Source organism: Dermochelys coriacea, chromosome 2, assembly GCF_009764565.3.
Source record: "Dermochelys coriacea isolate rDerCor1 chromosome 2, rDerCor1.pri.v4, whole genome shotgun sequence".
NCBI classification, from domain to species: Eukaryota; Metazoa; Chordata; order Testudines; family Dermochelyidae; genus Dermochelys; species Dermochelys coriacea.
The window spans coordinates 184,716,898-184,734,390 of record NC_050069.1 but is presented as its reverse complement, the minus strand read 5'-3'; the positions used below and the strand labels follow the sequence as shown (position 1 = coordinate 184,734,390).

The 17,493-nt window shown below is 41.1% G+C and overlaps 1 protein-coding gene across 2 annotated transcripts in view; it reads right to left on the bottom strand.

The window, feature by feature from the left end:
* Nucleotides 1-17,493, bottom strand: part of DCLK3 (doublecortin like kinase 3) — a 39,224-nt gene that overhangs the window by 4,298 nt on the left and 17,433 nt on the right. For both annotated transcript variants that reach the window (XR_005291507.2, XM_038392883.2), the window contains exons 2-4: nt 12,569-14,442; nt 1,354-1,486; nt 264-431 (exon numbers count right to left, since the gene is read on the bottom strand). Coding sequence is in view for 1 of the 2 variants with exons in the window: in XM_038392883.2 (XP_038248811.1) it covers nt 264-431; nt 1,354-1,486; nt 12,569-14,442 (2,175 nt within the window). In the remaining variant the exon portion in view is untranslated. The remainder of the gene's footprint in view (nt 1-263; nt 432-1,353; nt 1,487-12,568; nt 14,443-17,493) is intronic.

The following is a 17,493-nucleotide window of genomic DNA, read 5'->3' as shown; positions in this document are numbered from 1 at the left end:
TTGTGTGTCTTTTTGCACAGACCTTCAGACTCTAACATCACCAAATATACTGCTTTGATGCCTTATTTGTGGACACATTTATAGCCAAACTGCAGAAAAACCCCTTGCTCTTCAGAAAGGGAAGTATATCCCATTTAAATGTATCAGATCTGATTTTCATACACACAGCTGTTGATATGAACTGAGAACTAAAGTCATGTTTTAAAAAATACTGCGACAGAGTCCGTAAGATCCTGAAGCAGGTTATAAGTAATGAATCTTACCACCCGAAATACTGTCCCAGTACGGTGAAAGGAATTCATAATGACCCAGCTGTATGATTTGAAACAGTTCTTCCTGATCTCGCTCCTGACTTCGGAAAGGAGGGAAGCCACACAGCAGAATATAGAGTATCACACCAGTAGCCCACATATCTACTTCCAGTCCATAGCCTAGGGAAAAGAAGGGAAAATACCATTTTTCATACTACAGGTTAAATGCCTCTTACCAAAAATACCTTTTAGAGATAAAACTCATACTTGCAAGGACTGCCGGCTTCATATTACATTCTTTAAGAAACACAGCTTTGCCCGCTGTTCAGAAAGTCAATTTTCTGATCAAGAGTGGTGAATGGAAGAAGTGATCAAAACACCTCTTGATAAACTGTGTATTACACTATACTATCCTTTTATAATAATAGTCCTTTCATAGCATCTTTCCTCTTCAAACATTGTCAGTGTCACGAGTGTCATTTATAGCTTTATTGAAAAAAAATGCAGCATACATTTAAAAAATACCCTTGTAAACCAGTTCTTTTTAGGTTCACATTCCATTCCACAAGCAGTAAACAGATCCCAAGTTTCCTTTGTAATTCTGTATGACTAGAGATGGGCGAGTCTGCTCTACAAAACAAGAACCGTAAAAGGCATACTCATGCCCTGAGCTAAATTGAACCCCAAACCTTTTCCAGGTTTGAATCTATTTGGATAAGAAACTCCTCAAATCTTCCTTCTCTCTCTTGATCTTCCAATATGTTGGGTTGCTGCTTAGTGTGACCATTCAGGTTCACTACCTTCTCTTGCACTGATGGGACTGTAAGGTTGTAGGGGCTTCAACCATGGGGTAGAAGAAAACAGGACTCTTCAGTGAGTAACACCAAAACAATTCTTCTTTCTGTATATAATTTTAACAAACTAGTAATATATACTAGTTTGATTCTTGTCAACTGAGAAGAATATACATTTTAGTATTAATACATTAACAACAGAAAGTTTAGTGAGGTTTCTTTAGTGACAAGCAATGCACAGAAATATTTTATGAATAGAAAAGGCAGAATAATTGTTTGATTTTTTTAAAAAGAGATATTATATTCACCCTTCTCTGCAAGTATTTCAGGGGCAACATATGTTGGTGTTCCACACACAGTAAATATGGGTTTTGTAACCTTCTTTGCAAGGCCAAAATCTGCTAGTTTCAACGTAGTAGATTTATCTGCATTATGCTGAACCTGTACCAAAACAAAACCAAAACCAAAACAGATCTTTAATCCAATGGCGTTTGATGGACAGAAGCAAATGAACAGATTAAATTCAGGAAGGGGATAAACAGAGAGGATAAAATCTTTAGCCCAACAGTAACAAATTCAAGTTAGCCAAAATGAAGTAAAATCAACATACCAATAAACAAGAGCAGTCTGTACATTCAGAAAGTCAAAAAGACAATGAACATTTTCAGAAGGAAAGGCTATAAATGAAAAAGAAAACTCACTCTCCTATAAATTGTGTTACTCAGCAATTTCCAAGGAAAAAACAGGTGATGTGGCAGGTATGAATAAAGAAGAAATTGTTCTTGTTTCAGACAGAGATTTCAATGTTAATTTACCCACCATCACCACCTTTGGAAACTAAATGCTTCATGAAGAAAAAAAGCTGTGGGGTTTTTTCACACTAGTAACATTTCTGGTCACATCAACGTTGCACAGGTATTTCAGATAAGATATCAACTTTGTCATAGCACTGCAAACTGATTCCCCTCAACTTGATTCATTTATATGGCACTATTAAGGGTTTTCAAAACCCTGAAATTTGCACATTATTCTGCCCAAATCTGTACTCTATATCCTGTTATGGAAATGGATATTGGTGAGGTTGAACACAGGAATAATATAGAAAGGATAGAAGGGAAGGACCCTGATTCTGGAGCATTCTTCTCATCGCAATAGATCATTGGCAGATTACAGCTCTGATATCCCTCTGGAAAATATTCGAAATGTACCTTCCATTCTAGTTTTGTTAGTAGAGATACTTAATATTAATTTTTTTTAAAACCATAATTAATGAAACATTACATTTGAGAAACCAAAGTACAAGAAAATCCAGCAACGGAAAAATGCTATTGAGTATATAAATATTCTTAATATTAGTATTTAGTATTCATATTAAATTTTTAAAAGAAAACTAATCATGTCTTTGCTTTGAAAGAGAAAGTGTTTGCCTCTATCAAAATAGGAAACAAAGAAATGTGACTAACTTTTCTGCAAAAAATCCAGCAAAATCCAGAGAAATCTGGATTTCACAGGTTTTAAAGGGATAAGTTAGAATGTGAGATGCCAAGCACACCCCACACCCTGTAATTACAGCTTGAGATGGCCAAAAATTCAAGATGGTCTTTGTAACAAAACAACTGAGGGCACAGATGGGATGAGGTCGGCTATCCCATACACACTACCCAGTCAAAGCACATTTGTATTCATTGCAAAAATTATAAACATAGCAATGCTCCCGGAATCTATTAAGCAAAACTTTTTTTAAAAAAGACATTTTCAATTCAAAAAAGAAAATAAGGTCTGTATTAATAATATAGTTAAGAAAAAATCCATACTACTCTTTAGTAATGCACACCCAAACCTGCTGCGGTTTTTAAAGAAAAAGTCAACTTCCCTGATGACATTTTGTATTCTAATTTCTGAGCAGCACAGCTGACAAAATGCAAAAAACATTATTATTCATACAAAGGTAGCAACCAGTTTTCTAGAACATTGTCTATACATAGAACAGTGGTGGGCAACCTGCAGCCCGCATCCGCTGGTGGGCCGCCAGACTGTTTGTTTACATTTTCACGGCTGCCTGCAGCTCCCAGGGGCCGCAGTTCGCCGTTACTGGCCAATGGGAGCTGCAGGAAGCGGCGCGAGCCTGTCCACCACTTCCTGCAGCTCCCATTGGCTGGGAACAGTGAACCGCAGCCCCTGGGAGCTGCGGGCAGCCACACAAATGTAAACAAACGGTCTGGCAGCCCGCCAGCAGAGTACCCTGATGGGCAGAAGGTTGCCCACCACTGACATGGAGGGAAACTCAGTCCAGGTTACCTAACAGAGCTCACACTCTAAGAATACAAGCAACAAATCAAGATGGATACAAGGATACAATCGAAATACATAAAGTCTTTATGTACACTGTGTATGGATGTGTCACCTGTATCTGGATATCTATGTATACCTATGTACATATACACAGAACATTTTGCAAATATTTAATAAATGCGTATCAAATATACCCAACTACCACTCAAACCCTCCAAATTATCTTATTAAGAGATAAATAAAAGTGAAATTCTCACATCCTCATTTACAAACTTGGCAACATTGGCCCCAGTACTGCAAGGAGTTCTTGCAGGCAGATTGCCGCTCCTGTACAGAACCCCACTCAACTCAGTGAGGAGTGCATGGGTACCACCCATGCTGAATGCGATACTGTATTTTCTCTTTTATCAACCAATCTTCAACTCTACTCTCTCATTGCAACACAAGGTGGCGATGATGCACCACCTGTTATTTCAGAATACCACCAATTTGTTTTCCTTTCACATAATAGCAAAATAGGTAGGAATACTAAACATCTTTGACATATTTTATGGCTGTGTAACAAACACACCTTTCAAAGAAAGTGCTGTAAATTGTTGGGCTGCTTGGAGGCCCCAACCACATAGTGATATACTAGCTCATTGTGCCTGGAAACAATTTAAAAGCCAGCCCAGGTGGGGTGCCTACCATTGCTCCACACAGTCTTTTTATCCCTGTCCTTATCTCTCTCTCTCTCTGCTATAGAGCCTTTCATCAGGCAGCAGAAAGGCAAGTAGACTTCCCCTACACAAATGTTTATGCACTCCAGTAGAATAAATTACTTGTCAATCTCTTTTTCCTTCTGAGGTCAAAGTATATAATCTCAGTGATGTAACAGAGATCCACAGCCTACTTGAGCTGAAGACCAACTGCCTCTCCCAAGCCTACAGTGTATATTCCACGGAACAGAGTACAATCTTACCAACAAAACAAGGTGGTTAGTGCTACCACCATCATAGTTAGGGGTTTCTAATGCATCCATCACTGTGCACCCATATGATTTCTATTATCAAGCCACCATTTGACTTGGAAGGGACATTGCAGCAGCAGCAGATTCTCTTTTCCCCCTCTCCATTATCCTGACCACGGCTACTCCTGCTCCTTTTCTCTGGCTATGTCTACACTATGAAGCTGAGCCATGTTTAACAGGTGTCAAATACTGCTCCTCCTATACCCCTTCAACTGGAATTAAACAGGTGTCTTGTTTTTGTGGGATAGAGTCAACCACACTCAACATCCGTGGTAGCGAAGTTTGCTTGCTCAACATCGAAGTTTAGCTTAGCTGACTGAGTTAGTTGCTCAGAGGGAGACAGAGCAGCTGCATTCACCTGTTGTTGAGCATATTTTGTTTCTGTAGTGCAGCCACAGCCCTTATGCCTCCCAGTTCTGCTGCACTAAGTGTGGAAAGAGCTGGCAGACAGAGGAGTAAAAAAACAAAAACAATGAGAGCAAATGACTACTGTAAAAATTGCCACTGGTAGGTGGAGGGCAACACTAAATGGGGGAAAAAATTGACTTAAGGGAGAAGGATAGTCCAGTGGTCAGAGCGCTAGCCTGATACTTGAGAGACGTAGGTTCAAATCCTGGCTCTACCACAGACTCCCTGTGTGACCAGGAGCAAGTCACGATGCATCCGATGAAGTGAGCTGTAGCTCACGAAAGCTTAGGGGGAGGGATAGCTCAGTGGTTTGAGCATTGGCCTGCTAAACCCAGGGTTGTGAGTTCAATCCTTGAGGGGGCCATTTAGGGATCTGGGCCAAAAATTGGGGATTGGTCCTCTTTGAGCAGGGGGTTGGACTAGATGATCTGCTGAGGTCCCTTCCAACCCTGATATTCTATGATTCTATGACTTGCCCTTGGTGAATCCTTGTTGACTCTTCCTGATCACCTTCCTCTCCTCCAAGTGCTTCAAAATGGTTTCCTTGAGGACCTTCTCCATGATTTTTCCAGGGACTGAGGTGAGGCTGACTGATCTGTAGTTCCCCAGATTCTCCTTCTTCCCTTTTTAAAAGATGGACACTATATTTGCCTTTTTTCCCAATCATCCAGGATCTCCCCAGAGCACCACAAGTTTTCAAAGATAATGGCGAATCGCTCTGCAATCACATCAGCCAAGTCCCTCAGCACCCTCGGATACATTGTATCCAGACCCATGGACTTGTGCATGTCCAGCTTTTCTAAATAGTCCTTAACCTGTTCTTTCACCACTGAGGGCTGCTCACCTCCTCCCCATACTGTGCTGCCCAGTGCAGCAGTCTGGAAGCTGACCTTGTCTATGAAGACTGAGGCAAAAAAAGCACTGAGTACTTCAGCTTTTTCCACATCATCTGTCACTAGATTGCCTCCCCCATTCAGTAAGGGTCCCACACTTTCCCTGACCTTCTTCTTGTTGCTTACATGCCTGTAGAAACCCTTCTTGTTACCCTTCACATCCCTTGCTAGCTGCAACTCCAACTGTGCTTTGGCCTTCCTGATTACATCCCTGCATGCTCAAACAATATTTTTATACTCCTCCCTAGTCATCTGTCCAAGTTTCCACTTCTTGTAGGCTTCTTTTTTTGTGTTTAAGCTCACCGAAGATTTCCCTGTTAAGTCAAGCTGGTCACCTGCCATATTTGATATTCTTTCTGTACACTGGGATGGTTTGTTCCTGTGCCCTCAATAAGGCTTCTTTAAAATACTGCCAGATCTCTTGGACGCCTTTCCCCTTCATATTAGCCTCCCTGGGGATCCTGCCCACCCCTGAGGGAATCAAAGTCTGCTTTTCTGAGGTCCAGATTCCGTATTCTGCTGCTCTCCTTTCTTCCTTTTGTCAGGATCCTGACCTCTACCATCTCATGGTCACTGCTGCCCAGGTTGCCACCCACTTCTACTTCCCCTACCAATTATTCCCTGTTTGTGAGCAGCAGGTCAAGAGGAGCACGGTCCCTAGTTGGTTTCTCCAGCATTTGCACCAGGAAGTTGTTCTCAACACTCTACAAAAACTTCCTGGATTGTCCGTGCACTGCTGTACTGCTCTCCCAGCAGATGTCAGGGTGATTGAAGTCCCCCATGAGAACCAGGGCCTGTGATCTGGAAACTTCTGTTAGTGGTCCGAAGAAAGCCTCCTGGTCTGGTAGTCTATAGAAGATGCCCACCACGACATCACCCTTCTTGCTCTCGCCTCTAAACTTAACCCAAAGACTCTGAGCAGGCTTCTCCAGCTTCATACTGGAGCTCTGAGCAATCATACTGCTCTCTTACGTACAGTGCAACTCCTCCACCTTTACTCCCCCGCCTGTCCTTCCTGAACAGTTTATACCCATCCATGACAGTGATCCAGTCACGTGAGTTACCCCACCAAGTCTCTGTTATTCCAATCACATCATAGTTCCTTGACTGTACCAGGACTTCCAATTCTTCCTGCTTGTTTCCCAGGCTTCTTGCGTTCGTGTACAGGCACTTAAGATATCTCACTTCCCCACTTACCTCAGGGCTTAGGTCTCCGCCCCCCAGCAAACCTAGTTTAAAGCCCTCTTCCCTAGGTTAGCAAGCCTGCCTGTGAAGATGCTCTTCCCTCTCTTTGTTAGCTGGATCCCATCTCTTCCTAGCAATCCTTCTTCTTGGAACAACATCCCATAGTCAAAGAATCTCTGACACCACCTGTGCAACCACATGTTTACTTCCACAATTCGATGGTCCCTACCTGGGCCTTTTCCTTCAACTGAGAGGATGGACAAAAACACGAGTTACACCTCAAACTCCTTTATCTTCCTTCTCAGAGCGACATACTCTGCAGTGACCTGCTCAAGGTCATTTTTGGCAGCATCATTCGTGCCCACATGAAGAAGTAGGAAGGGGTAGCAGTCCGAGGGCGAGATCAGTCTCGGCAGGCATCCGTCACATCCTGAATTCTAGCTCCAAGCAAACAGCACACTTCTCAAGTTTCCAAGTCTGGACAGCAGATGGATGATTCCATCCCTCCTCTTGGGAGTGGTGGTCATGGAACCCCCATCCCTAGGACAATGCATCCCATACCTTCCAGTCGATGGAGTCTCCCCTTCTGATCCTTTTCCTCGATGACTCTTCCAAACCATTCTCCATCATAGTACCTGTGCAGAGAGCCTGAAAACAGTTTCTTACCTCTATCTGCACTGGGGGTACATGGGTTCTCCTCTTTCTTCTTCTGGAGGTCACATGCTGACAATTTTCTTCCCCGGGCTACACTGCCCTCTCTGATTCTTCAGCATGCTGTGCCTACAGTACCAAAACACTGACTTCTATCCAGAAAGTCTTCATTTTCTCTGCAACGCCGGGTTGATACTTGGGTCTCTCGTCCTTTAACCTTGTCTTCCAATATGGAGGCCAACTTGCACTTCGTACAGATGAAGTAACTTCTATCCTCTGGGAGAAAGACAAACATGACACATCCTGTGCAGGTTCCAACAGCTGATCGCTCATTATCCATATTGTCTTCCTTCCAAGAGCCTCTTCAGATATTATAATTTACTGCTCATGGAAGCCTGAAAGGCAAAAACTCTGTGGGAACTCCCCTAGGCAAACTCCCTCTCTTTGCTTCTCCTCGGTTCACAGCTCACTCTATTCGTAGTTGGCTCATTTTTTATAAGGCTGCTGGCTTGAAGCAGTTTGCCCCGGCTCAAAGCCTTCCTTCCAATCAACGACTCAAGGCCCACCTGGAAAAAAGCACTCCCAATTCACACTTTTCAAACAAACAACCACATGGTCAAACAGTCACACTTTTCAAACAAACAACCACACCTCCCATTCCCCAATTCCTGGAAGTTGTCAGGGAATCCAGTATGAGGACAGGCTCTGATAGTCAAGGAGAATACGGAAACACTGTAGGGTTCCAACACCCACAGCAGCACTCTTTGTTTAAACTGATGAGACTCCCCTCCCCAGGACCCATTCCACACCCCATTACCTGCCAAATGCATATGACAATGGGATGAGACCATTAGCTTGGGTTTGACATTTGCCATTGCTAGTCTTCAATTGACAGCACTTTAAGATTACTGGGAGCAGTCCCTCCTATGCCATTTTTCAGTCTGTCTGAACACTCAGGGAAACAGTACTAAAATGAGACACATTAAAAGGTCAGAAAGTTAAAAACTATTTCTTGAATGTATTGTGTTTATAAAGGTGCCTATTGGACAGCACATAAGTGCCTTACAAAAACCACCCCCACCAAGCATTATAATTAGAAATAAAGATCAATCGGCCCAAATAGCATATCAATCAAAAACTAAGGTTCTACCATAAGGACAAATGCAAGACCCAAGAGACAAGCAAGGTCCCGGTTAACATGAAGAACGGGAAAAGAAAGGGGCTTGGCAACTAAAGAAAAAGGAAAGCAAAAATAACAAAATGACAGCTGACATTCTGCAGAACCTGACAGGTTAATAACAAAGTTTAAACTCCCTGACAGATTAATAACAAAGTTTAAGCTCAGCAATAGCACAGTTCAAGACATTTATGCGTGAAAGGACAGGTCAGCCTCTATGCTTCATTCAGACTTTGTCCTCTCTGCCAAGACTGCCAACAAGGGGATTAATTAGTGCCAGTTGTGGCTGCAGTTTTTGAGATGTGGAGCATAAATTCATTTCCTACAGACTGACAAGCAACCATCGCTGTAACTGTAAAAGTTGGAGAACTATGTATTTAAAAAATAGCCATGACTTCAATTTCAGCTCCTTCCATAATACCCCTATGTGTAATACTTCTTTTAACACTGAGTATTAAAATATTGTGGCCACTATGGATTTGTTTGTTTGTTTGTTTAAAAGGAATTTTTCCTTTTCCTTGCAAGGCTTTCATAAATATGAGAATTTCAAACAGCCTTTTACAGCAGTATCTACAAATACACAAAACAATATTGGAGGTTCCTAAACTCATTTGTATTAATAGCCCATTCAACCTCTTAAATGTGATCTGATTGATATGCCCAGTTACAACCAGCTGAGGTGGTTTTCTAACTGTGGTTTTCCATCTGGTCAGAATTTTGGAATACTGGTGAATTTCAATTGGTGAAGAGTACAAAATGCATGACCAGCAAGACAGTATCTATTATAGGTATTCAGCCACGTAACAGTAGGAGGCCTCTAAAACACAATTCTGTAAACAGCTATTTCTCATTAGCTTTAAATATCCATGCTCTAATCCGAACAAATATCTGCTGAACATTAGGCAAGTTTCTCTTCATAAAATCTTCTGTATCCCATTGTACCTTATCTATATGCAACAGGGTGGCCAACATGAACATGTTCACTAGGAGACAGATTCTCCATTACTTTGCACCTTATGTTGTAATTTATACCAGTACAAAGTGGGTGTAAAGTGCCAGAAAATCTTTGCACTGGGATAAGTACCTACACACATGCAGGGAAATGAAGAATCAAGCCCCAAGTATTTTACCAGCATTGATGTAATTCTGGTAAAGTTTGGAGGAAGGGTCAAAACCTGGTTCATAATGGAAAACTAGCTTCAGAAAGAGTGCACTTGAATTCTGAGCCTTTCATGATGTGACTGGTTGGATCACAGAAACCCCCTTGGGACTGTCAACTGATGTGCCAAGACTACTTCTGCCCTTGCTTTCCCTGACAGCTTGGGACTCCAGCACCCTATCTTGCTGAGCCAGACATACCAGTCTGCTCCAACACAGACCCAGGGTCTGAACCACATGCTCCAAAGCTGCAGACTTAGCTGAAAACAATTTAAGAAGTGTTCCTGTCTTTAACACTCAGATGTGCAACTCCCAATAGGGTCCAAACCTCAAATAAATCCATTTTACTCTGTATAAAGCGTATACAGGGTAAACTCATAAATTGTTAACCCTCTATAACACTGATAGAGAGATATGCACAGCTGTCCCTTCCCTCCCTCGCCCATGTACTAATACATACTCTAGGTTAATTAATTAGTAAAAAGTGATTTTATTAAATATAGAAAGTAGGATTTAAGAGGTTCCAAGTAGAAACAGACAGAACAAAGTGAATTACTAAGCAAAATAAAATAGAACACGCAAGTCTATGTCTAATACAGTAAGAACTCTGAATGCAGATAAAAACCTCACCCTTAGAGGAATTCCAGTAAGCTTCTTTTTACAGACTAGACTCCTTCTAGTCTGGGTCCAGCAATCACTCATACCTCCTGTAGTTACTATCCTTTATTCCAGTTTCTTTCAGGTTTTCTCAGCTGTGGAGAGGCTATCTCCTTAGCCAGCTGAAGACAAAATGGAGGAGGCTCCCAGGGGTTTAAATAGACTTTCTCTTGTGGGTGGATACCCTCCCTCCCCCTGTGTAGAAGTCCAGCTACAAGATGGAGTTTTGGAGTCACGTGGGCAAGTCACATGTTCAGGCCTGACTCAGAACTTATAGGTGGCAGCCATGGTTCACATGCTTCCTTGAACGTCCTCAGGTAGACTTCTTATGTGGATTGGAGCCTGACAAGATTCACTGTCCTTTAAGTGTTTCTTGATTGGGCACCTAATTTGCACATTCCTTTCTCAAGGAACTGACCAAATGCTCTACTAAGGTTACTTAGAAATCAAGCCAGTACACAGCCAATATTCATAACTTTGAATACAAAAATGATACATGCATACAAATAAGATGAATAGATTCAGTAGATCATAACCTTTACAGAGATATGTTATATGGCATATGTAGCATAGAACATATTCCAGTTATGTCATATATATATATATATATATATATATATATATATATGTGTGTATGTGTATACACACACACACACACACACACTCATAAGCATATTTCCATAAAGCCTTATGGGGTGCACCATCACACATGCCAAAATAATAGGGTGTGCAGACCCTGCTCAAGGCAGAGCATAGAAATACACTTCTCCACAAACCCAGCTGCTTTAATCCACACCATGTCCTCCATCTTTTCTCATGCAGATCAGATCCCAAGGCTGAGACTGACCAGTACTCCTGAGACTGACCACCAGAGTCACCAGAAGCCAGTCCCCACATTGTCAGACACATCCATCTGGGTTCCAAAGCAAGCCCTTCATATCTATCCCTGTTCATTCTGTCTGCCCACAGGCTACTTCCTTCTTTGTCACACTGGACATACTTTCATGAGACGCATATGTTCCTTTAGGGATTTGGCTTGCAAGGAGTCCAGTTTTTTTTCTACGTTCCTTTTCTACCAGATAGAATTAGAGTTGTTCAAGACATGCAAATACAGCCATCTGTGGTTTTCCATCTGGTCAGAATTTTGGAATATTGGTGAAGAGTACAAAATGCATGACCAGCAAGACAGAATAACTCACTTTTACCACCTTGTACAGGGCATAACCCAAAGCCCCAGTCATGCAAAATTATGCACATGCTTACATGTAATCACGAGTCAATCCATCGACTTCAGTGTGACTGCTCACATGCTTGAAGTTAAGAACGTGTGAAAATGTTTTTGGCATTGGGAGCCAAGTTAGAATTTTGCTCTTTGGGAGGAGCTTAATACTTCAGCTGACTTCAGTACCATACTTCACTAGGACATTTATGTTTTCATTTCAGGAGACTTGTCAATCAGTGAGTAAATTCCAGGTACATGAAGTAAACAATTGCATCATGCACTTATCATCAGTAACAGACATAATCCTTACAATGTTAGAAATAACCATACAATCTCCAATAGAGGACTGGAGTGCTGGACTGAATGATATAGCTGCGATGGAAAAAGTGACCTTCAAATTAACAGGTTGAATGGGCATTATTTAATAATTTTTGGTTCACATGTGAAATGTTTTATGATTCAGAGTACACTTTAGGCAAAACGTTTGAGCTTCTGTGCCGAAAAATATGTCCCTAAATAAGAGGCCTGATTTTCAGAAAAAATGCAAACACTCAGCATCCCTGAAAGTCAGGGCACTTATTTAGGTGCACAATTGCAGGCATCCATACTATATGGTAGGTCTCTCTGTATTTGTGCTAAGGAAACTATAAGACTGATTGCTCTTCATCTTTGTACATTTATTTCTTTGAAAATGATAACAGTACAGTGTGTATCTTTTCCTTACTACTGGATTTTTTTCTGTACTGTACTTGTTTAAAAGTTAAAAAAAAATTACATATCTACAACCCTCCACCCACCCAAAAAAAAAAGCCAAAAAAAAACAACCCAATAATTTCTGGAGAGATTCAACATACTAAACTTCAGTACTTACCAGAAGATTTTCTGGTTTCAGATCTCTGTGGACAATGTTCTTGCCATGAATATAAACCAGAGCCTCACACAGATCAGTTATCATGAGAGCAGCATCATGCTCAGTGAACTTTATGCTCTCTATGATTGCATCAAATAGGTCCCCTCCTGGGACATACTCCAGGATTAGGTAGATCTCAGTCTCAGTTTCATACACCTCAATCAAGCTCACTATGTTGGGATGAGAAAGGCTCTTAATGATCAAAATTTCATTTTCCATCATGTCCTCCTTCCCCTTCAGCTTGGACTTATCAACAATTTTCATGGCATAGTTCTCATTGGTGTTGCAGCACCGGCACTCTTTCACAATAGCAAAGTTCCCATCCCCAATGGTTCTGCCTATCTCATAATAGCTCTCCACATCAGCTCTAGTATGGACATTTCGCCTCAGACTCATGCTTTCAAATTCTTGTGGCTTTTTTTCATCTTTGTTAGCTTTATGTTCTCCCATCTTTTTCATCCTTGTCAATTCATTCTCTCTATGCACTACATTCTCTTCCCCTCCAGCACCTTCCTCTTTTGCCTTCCGCACCTCTTTGCCCTCTCCCTTTCCTTTTATAGGCTTCCCTGCATCTCCTTGACAGTCCTTCATTAACCAACAACTTTGATTAATTCTGGAACTGCTTCTATTCTCTTTCTTTGCTTCAGGAACCACCTGCAGAGCTTCCATAGTATTTTTCTTTATCTTTACTAACTCTTTGTCATGATTCTCATGCCTTTCTGGATCCCTTTCCTTCTCAAAACTCCTTTTTTGGTTTTCTAGCTCTTCATTAACATTCCTTTGTAAGGGTTTCCAGCTCCTTCTACAGCCAGTATCCTTCCATTCAACTTCCTCACCTTCTAAGGAGTTTTCTGAAGACTTCCTACAATTCCTCATTTTTACATTCCTTTCTAAATTATATCTATGACTCATTCCCACATTCAGGTCTCTGCTCTCAAATGAGACATCAGCCTGCCTTTCCCTTTGCAGTTTTTGCCTGAGCTGTCTCTCTTTTTGACACTTCTCACATCTTATTATCTCATCTGAACTCTTTTCTGTTTCATTCTCAAGACTTTTCTCTTGATTAAAGTACCTTTCTCCTCTGGCTTTTCTAGATGGCTTCACATCTTGCTCTCTGCCCCAACTCTCTCTGCTCCATTTTTTTTTGGCCCTCACCTTTTCTTCTTGCCTGGTCTTAGGTTGAATTTTTCCTTCATGCCTGGCTACTAGTTGGGAAGATATGGCATCATTGCCGTTCTTGGCAATCTCTGTCTCAAAGCCACTATCCACAGCTTTGTCACACAGCCTGCTCTTAAGTTTTTGGGACTGTTCCAAGTTTTGTTGAATTATACCAAGAGCATATGGGCTACTGGGATAAAGTTCTTGCATTACCACTTCAAGGTTCTTCAAAGTCAGCTGCTCCCTTCCCGTAGCAATGAATGCATCACCATCTCTGAAGAAATCAGAAACACTTCTTATTTCTCTGCCTTTCAGGTTGTAAAGTTTTCTCACACGATCGTTTTTCCAACGTGGAAATCCCAGAGCTTCTGATATATCAGCCATCAGCTGTTCAAAAGTCTGGACAGATCGCCTGTTCAGAAGCAATGTGATCTTCCTGAGTGTGTGTCCACTTGGTTTCACCACTGTAACAATCCTCGGCTTTACAGGGCTATTCTCTGAATGGATAGTGTGAAAACCATTCCGGGGGTTTAAAAATGGGGAACTATAACTGTTTGCACCGAAGAAAGGTTTTCCAAAATTTCCACGACCGATGGGTGGACAAGTCCCTTGTAGTCTCCTTTGTGTTATCCTTGAGCTTATGCTGTTTAAAGTGTGGTCAAACAAGCCTCGGTGTCCTGCAACAAATATAGAGAATGCAGATTATTCATTTTCCATCAGAGGAAATTTCCAGTTAACAATTTTCTACACATCAGTATATATAATTTCTGGAAGTAAAGGTAAATTCATTAAATATTGTGGAAGTGCTTTGAAATCCTCTGATAGAAGGCAGTATATACTTGCCTCTCCAACAGTATTTTCATTTTTGTGGCAAGGGTTTCACAACACACACACACACACTCTCTCTCTTTCTCTCTCTCTCACAATTCATTCTAACAAGAATGGCAAACTGGAATTTTCCTATGTAATATATTGAAACAAATGAAATTTTCATTCTACTCTTCTATAAACAGAGTTTTGCACTAATTGCTTGTAAAACTACAGTAGTATAAAATTATTACTTTGTGGTTCTAAATAACATCAAATGCTAATAAAAAGTTACATTTTATCATTTGAAACAACATACCATTTAACATGTATACTCCATCATGATACATCACTGAGAAATATATCATCAAAATTCATAAAAATATATCTTTAAGAACTCAGAATAATCACTTACAACCTGGTATTTGGTATGGTTCTGAAGGCCTCTTCCAGACAAGTTTCAGAGTAGCAGCCGTGTTAGTCTGTATTCACAAAAAGAAAAGAAGTACTTGTGGCACCTTAGAGACTAACAAATTTATTTGAGCATAAGCTTTCGTGAGCTACAGCTCACTTCATCGGATGCATGATGCATCCAATGAAGTGAGCTGTAGCTCACGAAAGCTTATGCTCAAATAAATTTGTTAGTCTCTAAGGTGCCACAAGTACTCCTTTTCTTTTTCCAGACAAGGGTATACTCACTCTATACTGAAATCCTATGTGGAAACCTTTCAAGTGTGGTCACAGTGTTTTCAGTAAATAAGTTCTTTCATGAATTTTAGAGAGAAAAAAACCTCCTAAACCAAATATTAGAAACCAAGGAAATAATGAGTTATGGTTGCTTTTCTTAAAAAAGATCTTCTGAAATGTTTGCCTATGTTTCATATTTGTCTGTCTCAACTGGAATGTAAACTTTTCAGAGCAAAAAGTGCTTTTTCAAACCACTTTTATGTGGTTGTAAAGTGCTACGTACGCTCATTCAGATACCACAGTAGTGGCGACCCTATATATACCTACACAGATTCGGTGTAGGGGACTCCATAAAAAATAAATTCCCCATAACAAGCCCCTTTAAAGGCTGAGACCTAGATGCAGATGGAGAATAAAAGATTCCTGGCTTAGGGTCAGAAACAGGCACCTCTACCATCCTGACAAAGAGAGGCCAGAAGTTGGGTGCGCCACCGAGCCCTCTGAGCACCCTATCACATGGGCCTATTCAACATATTTGTAACCAAAAGGATCAGACATGAAATGGGAGCTATAACAATTACTGGACAGTGAAGATGGAAAGTCCAGTATCCAATTTTTTCAGTTGTCCAGATGGTTCCATCCTTTAGATACAATGTTTCAAACATCCTTCTTTACCTCTCTCTCAAATCTCCATTTTCTTCTGCAGCATTCATGGCTCCAGTCTTCCAGGTGCTGAGCATTGTGACCCCAGCCAGCAAGGCACTTCAACCTTTGTCTAACTGCACAGGAATAGTCCCATTGACTTCAATGGGTCAAGGTCAGAGTGTTTAGCACCTTGCAGGTTTCAAGCCTATAGTGCAGGGGTGGCCAAACTGTGGCTGGCGAGCCACATGCAACTCTTTTACCATTAAAGCGCGGCTCGTGGAGCCCCCCCCCACCACACACACACACACACACACACACTCTCCACCTATCAGACTCGGGGGAAAGCTCAAAACCTCTGCCTTGAGTGGGGTGGGGGTGGTAGGAGCTTCTGCCCAGCGGGGACAGACGCCTCAGGGCTTCAGTCCTGCAGAGAACATCTGCCAGGGCTCAGGACTTCTGCTATAGTGTTTTGCTTTTTATCTTTGGGACCATCATGTTCAATGTGTTAAACTATGTATCTTTCTTTGTTCCTTTCATTAACTCAGCGTAAGTGAAGGAGAACATGACTCCTTTCCTAAACCTTGGGTAAAAGGGAAAGTCATTCTTAAATGGACAGTATTTCAGCATCCTCTGTTTTCCCTAAAACAGCCCATCCGAGAGGCAATGTGAAAAGGAAAAGGAGAAGGAAAAAGAAAAAGAAAAAAGGTTTCTCAATTGTAATTGTGGCTCAGCAATGATGGCTTCAGCAAGTCACTTAGCTTTCTGTCTCATCATCTTCTCCATCTGTAAAATTAGATGATATTTCTCCTTGGCAGGAGTGTTGTGAAGAAGTATTAATGTCTTTCAGGCTGCTGTAAAGCGTTATGTAAGTGCTATGCATTACTAATGCCCAATGGTGTACTGGAGAGAGCTATTTTTGTCTTCATTTTATAAGCATGATGATGTCCTGGTTATTAAAAGGTCAATGTGCTCTACAAACTCTTCAGCCGTATGTATTTATATTTTATCCAAAATGGAAGCCTACTGTGAATGTATGTAACTCAGATAATATATTAGTTCTCTGAAATAAAAAAAGACAGAAAAAGAACTGATGCTCTCCTATAAATGAAGTCTAAACCATGCTGGTTTCTAGGAAGTGATAAAGTTCTGAATTTCATGCACATCTGTATGTCCACACTTCCTGTGCGCACAGGCATCTGCCACTGTCAAAATGTTACCTCACTGTATGGAAACAATGCAAGACAAAGTGATACAGCACATTATCCTCTTGCAGTATGAACACAATGCTGCTGTGAGAATTAACTTCTCTACAGATCATCATTCTCTGGCTTCCCATGTGTACTGCTATAAGTGTCTGCAAAAATACCCATTTATTAAAATCCCTTGGTTAGGTTGTTGACTGATTTTTATTTTAACAAAGACTTTCCAGTTTGAACTCCCACCAAGCTGAAGCCAGGCATTTAGGGGATAATTAGATATGATTTTTAAATGGAAGTTTCCAAGTTATGCCAAATATATTTGCTAACATTAATGTTACATATCAACATCAGGACAACTCCATAGAGGGCTCTTATCCTCTTCCTCCCTCT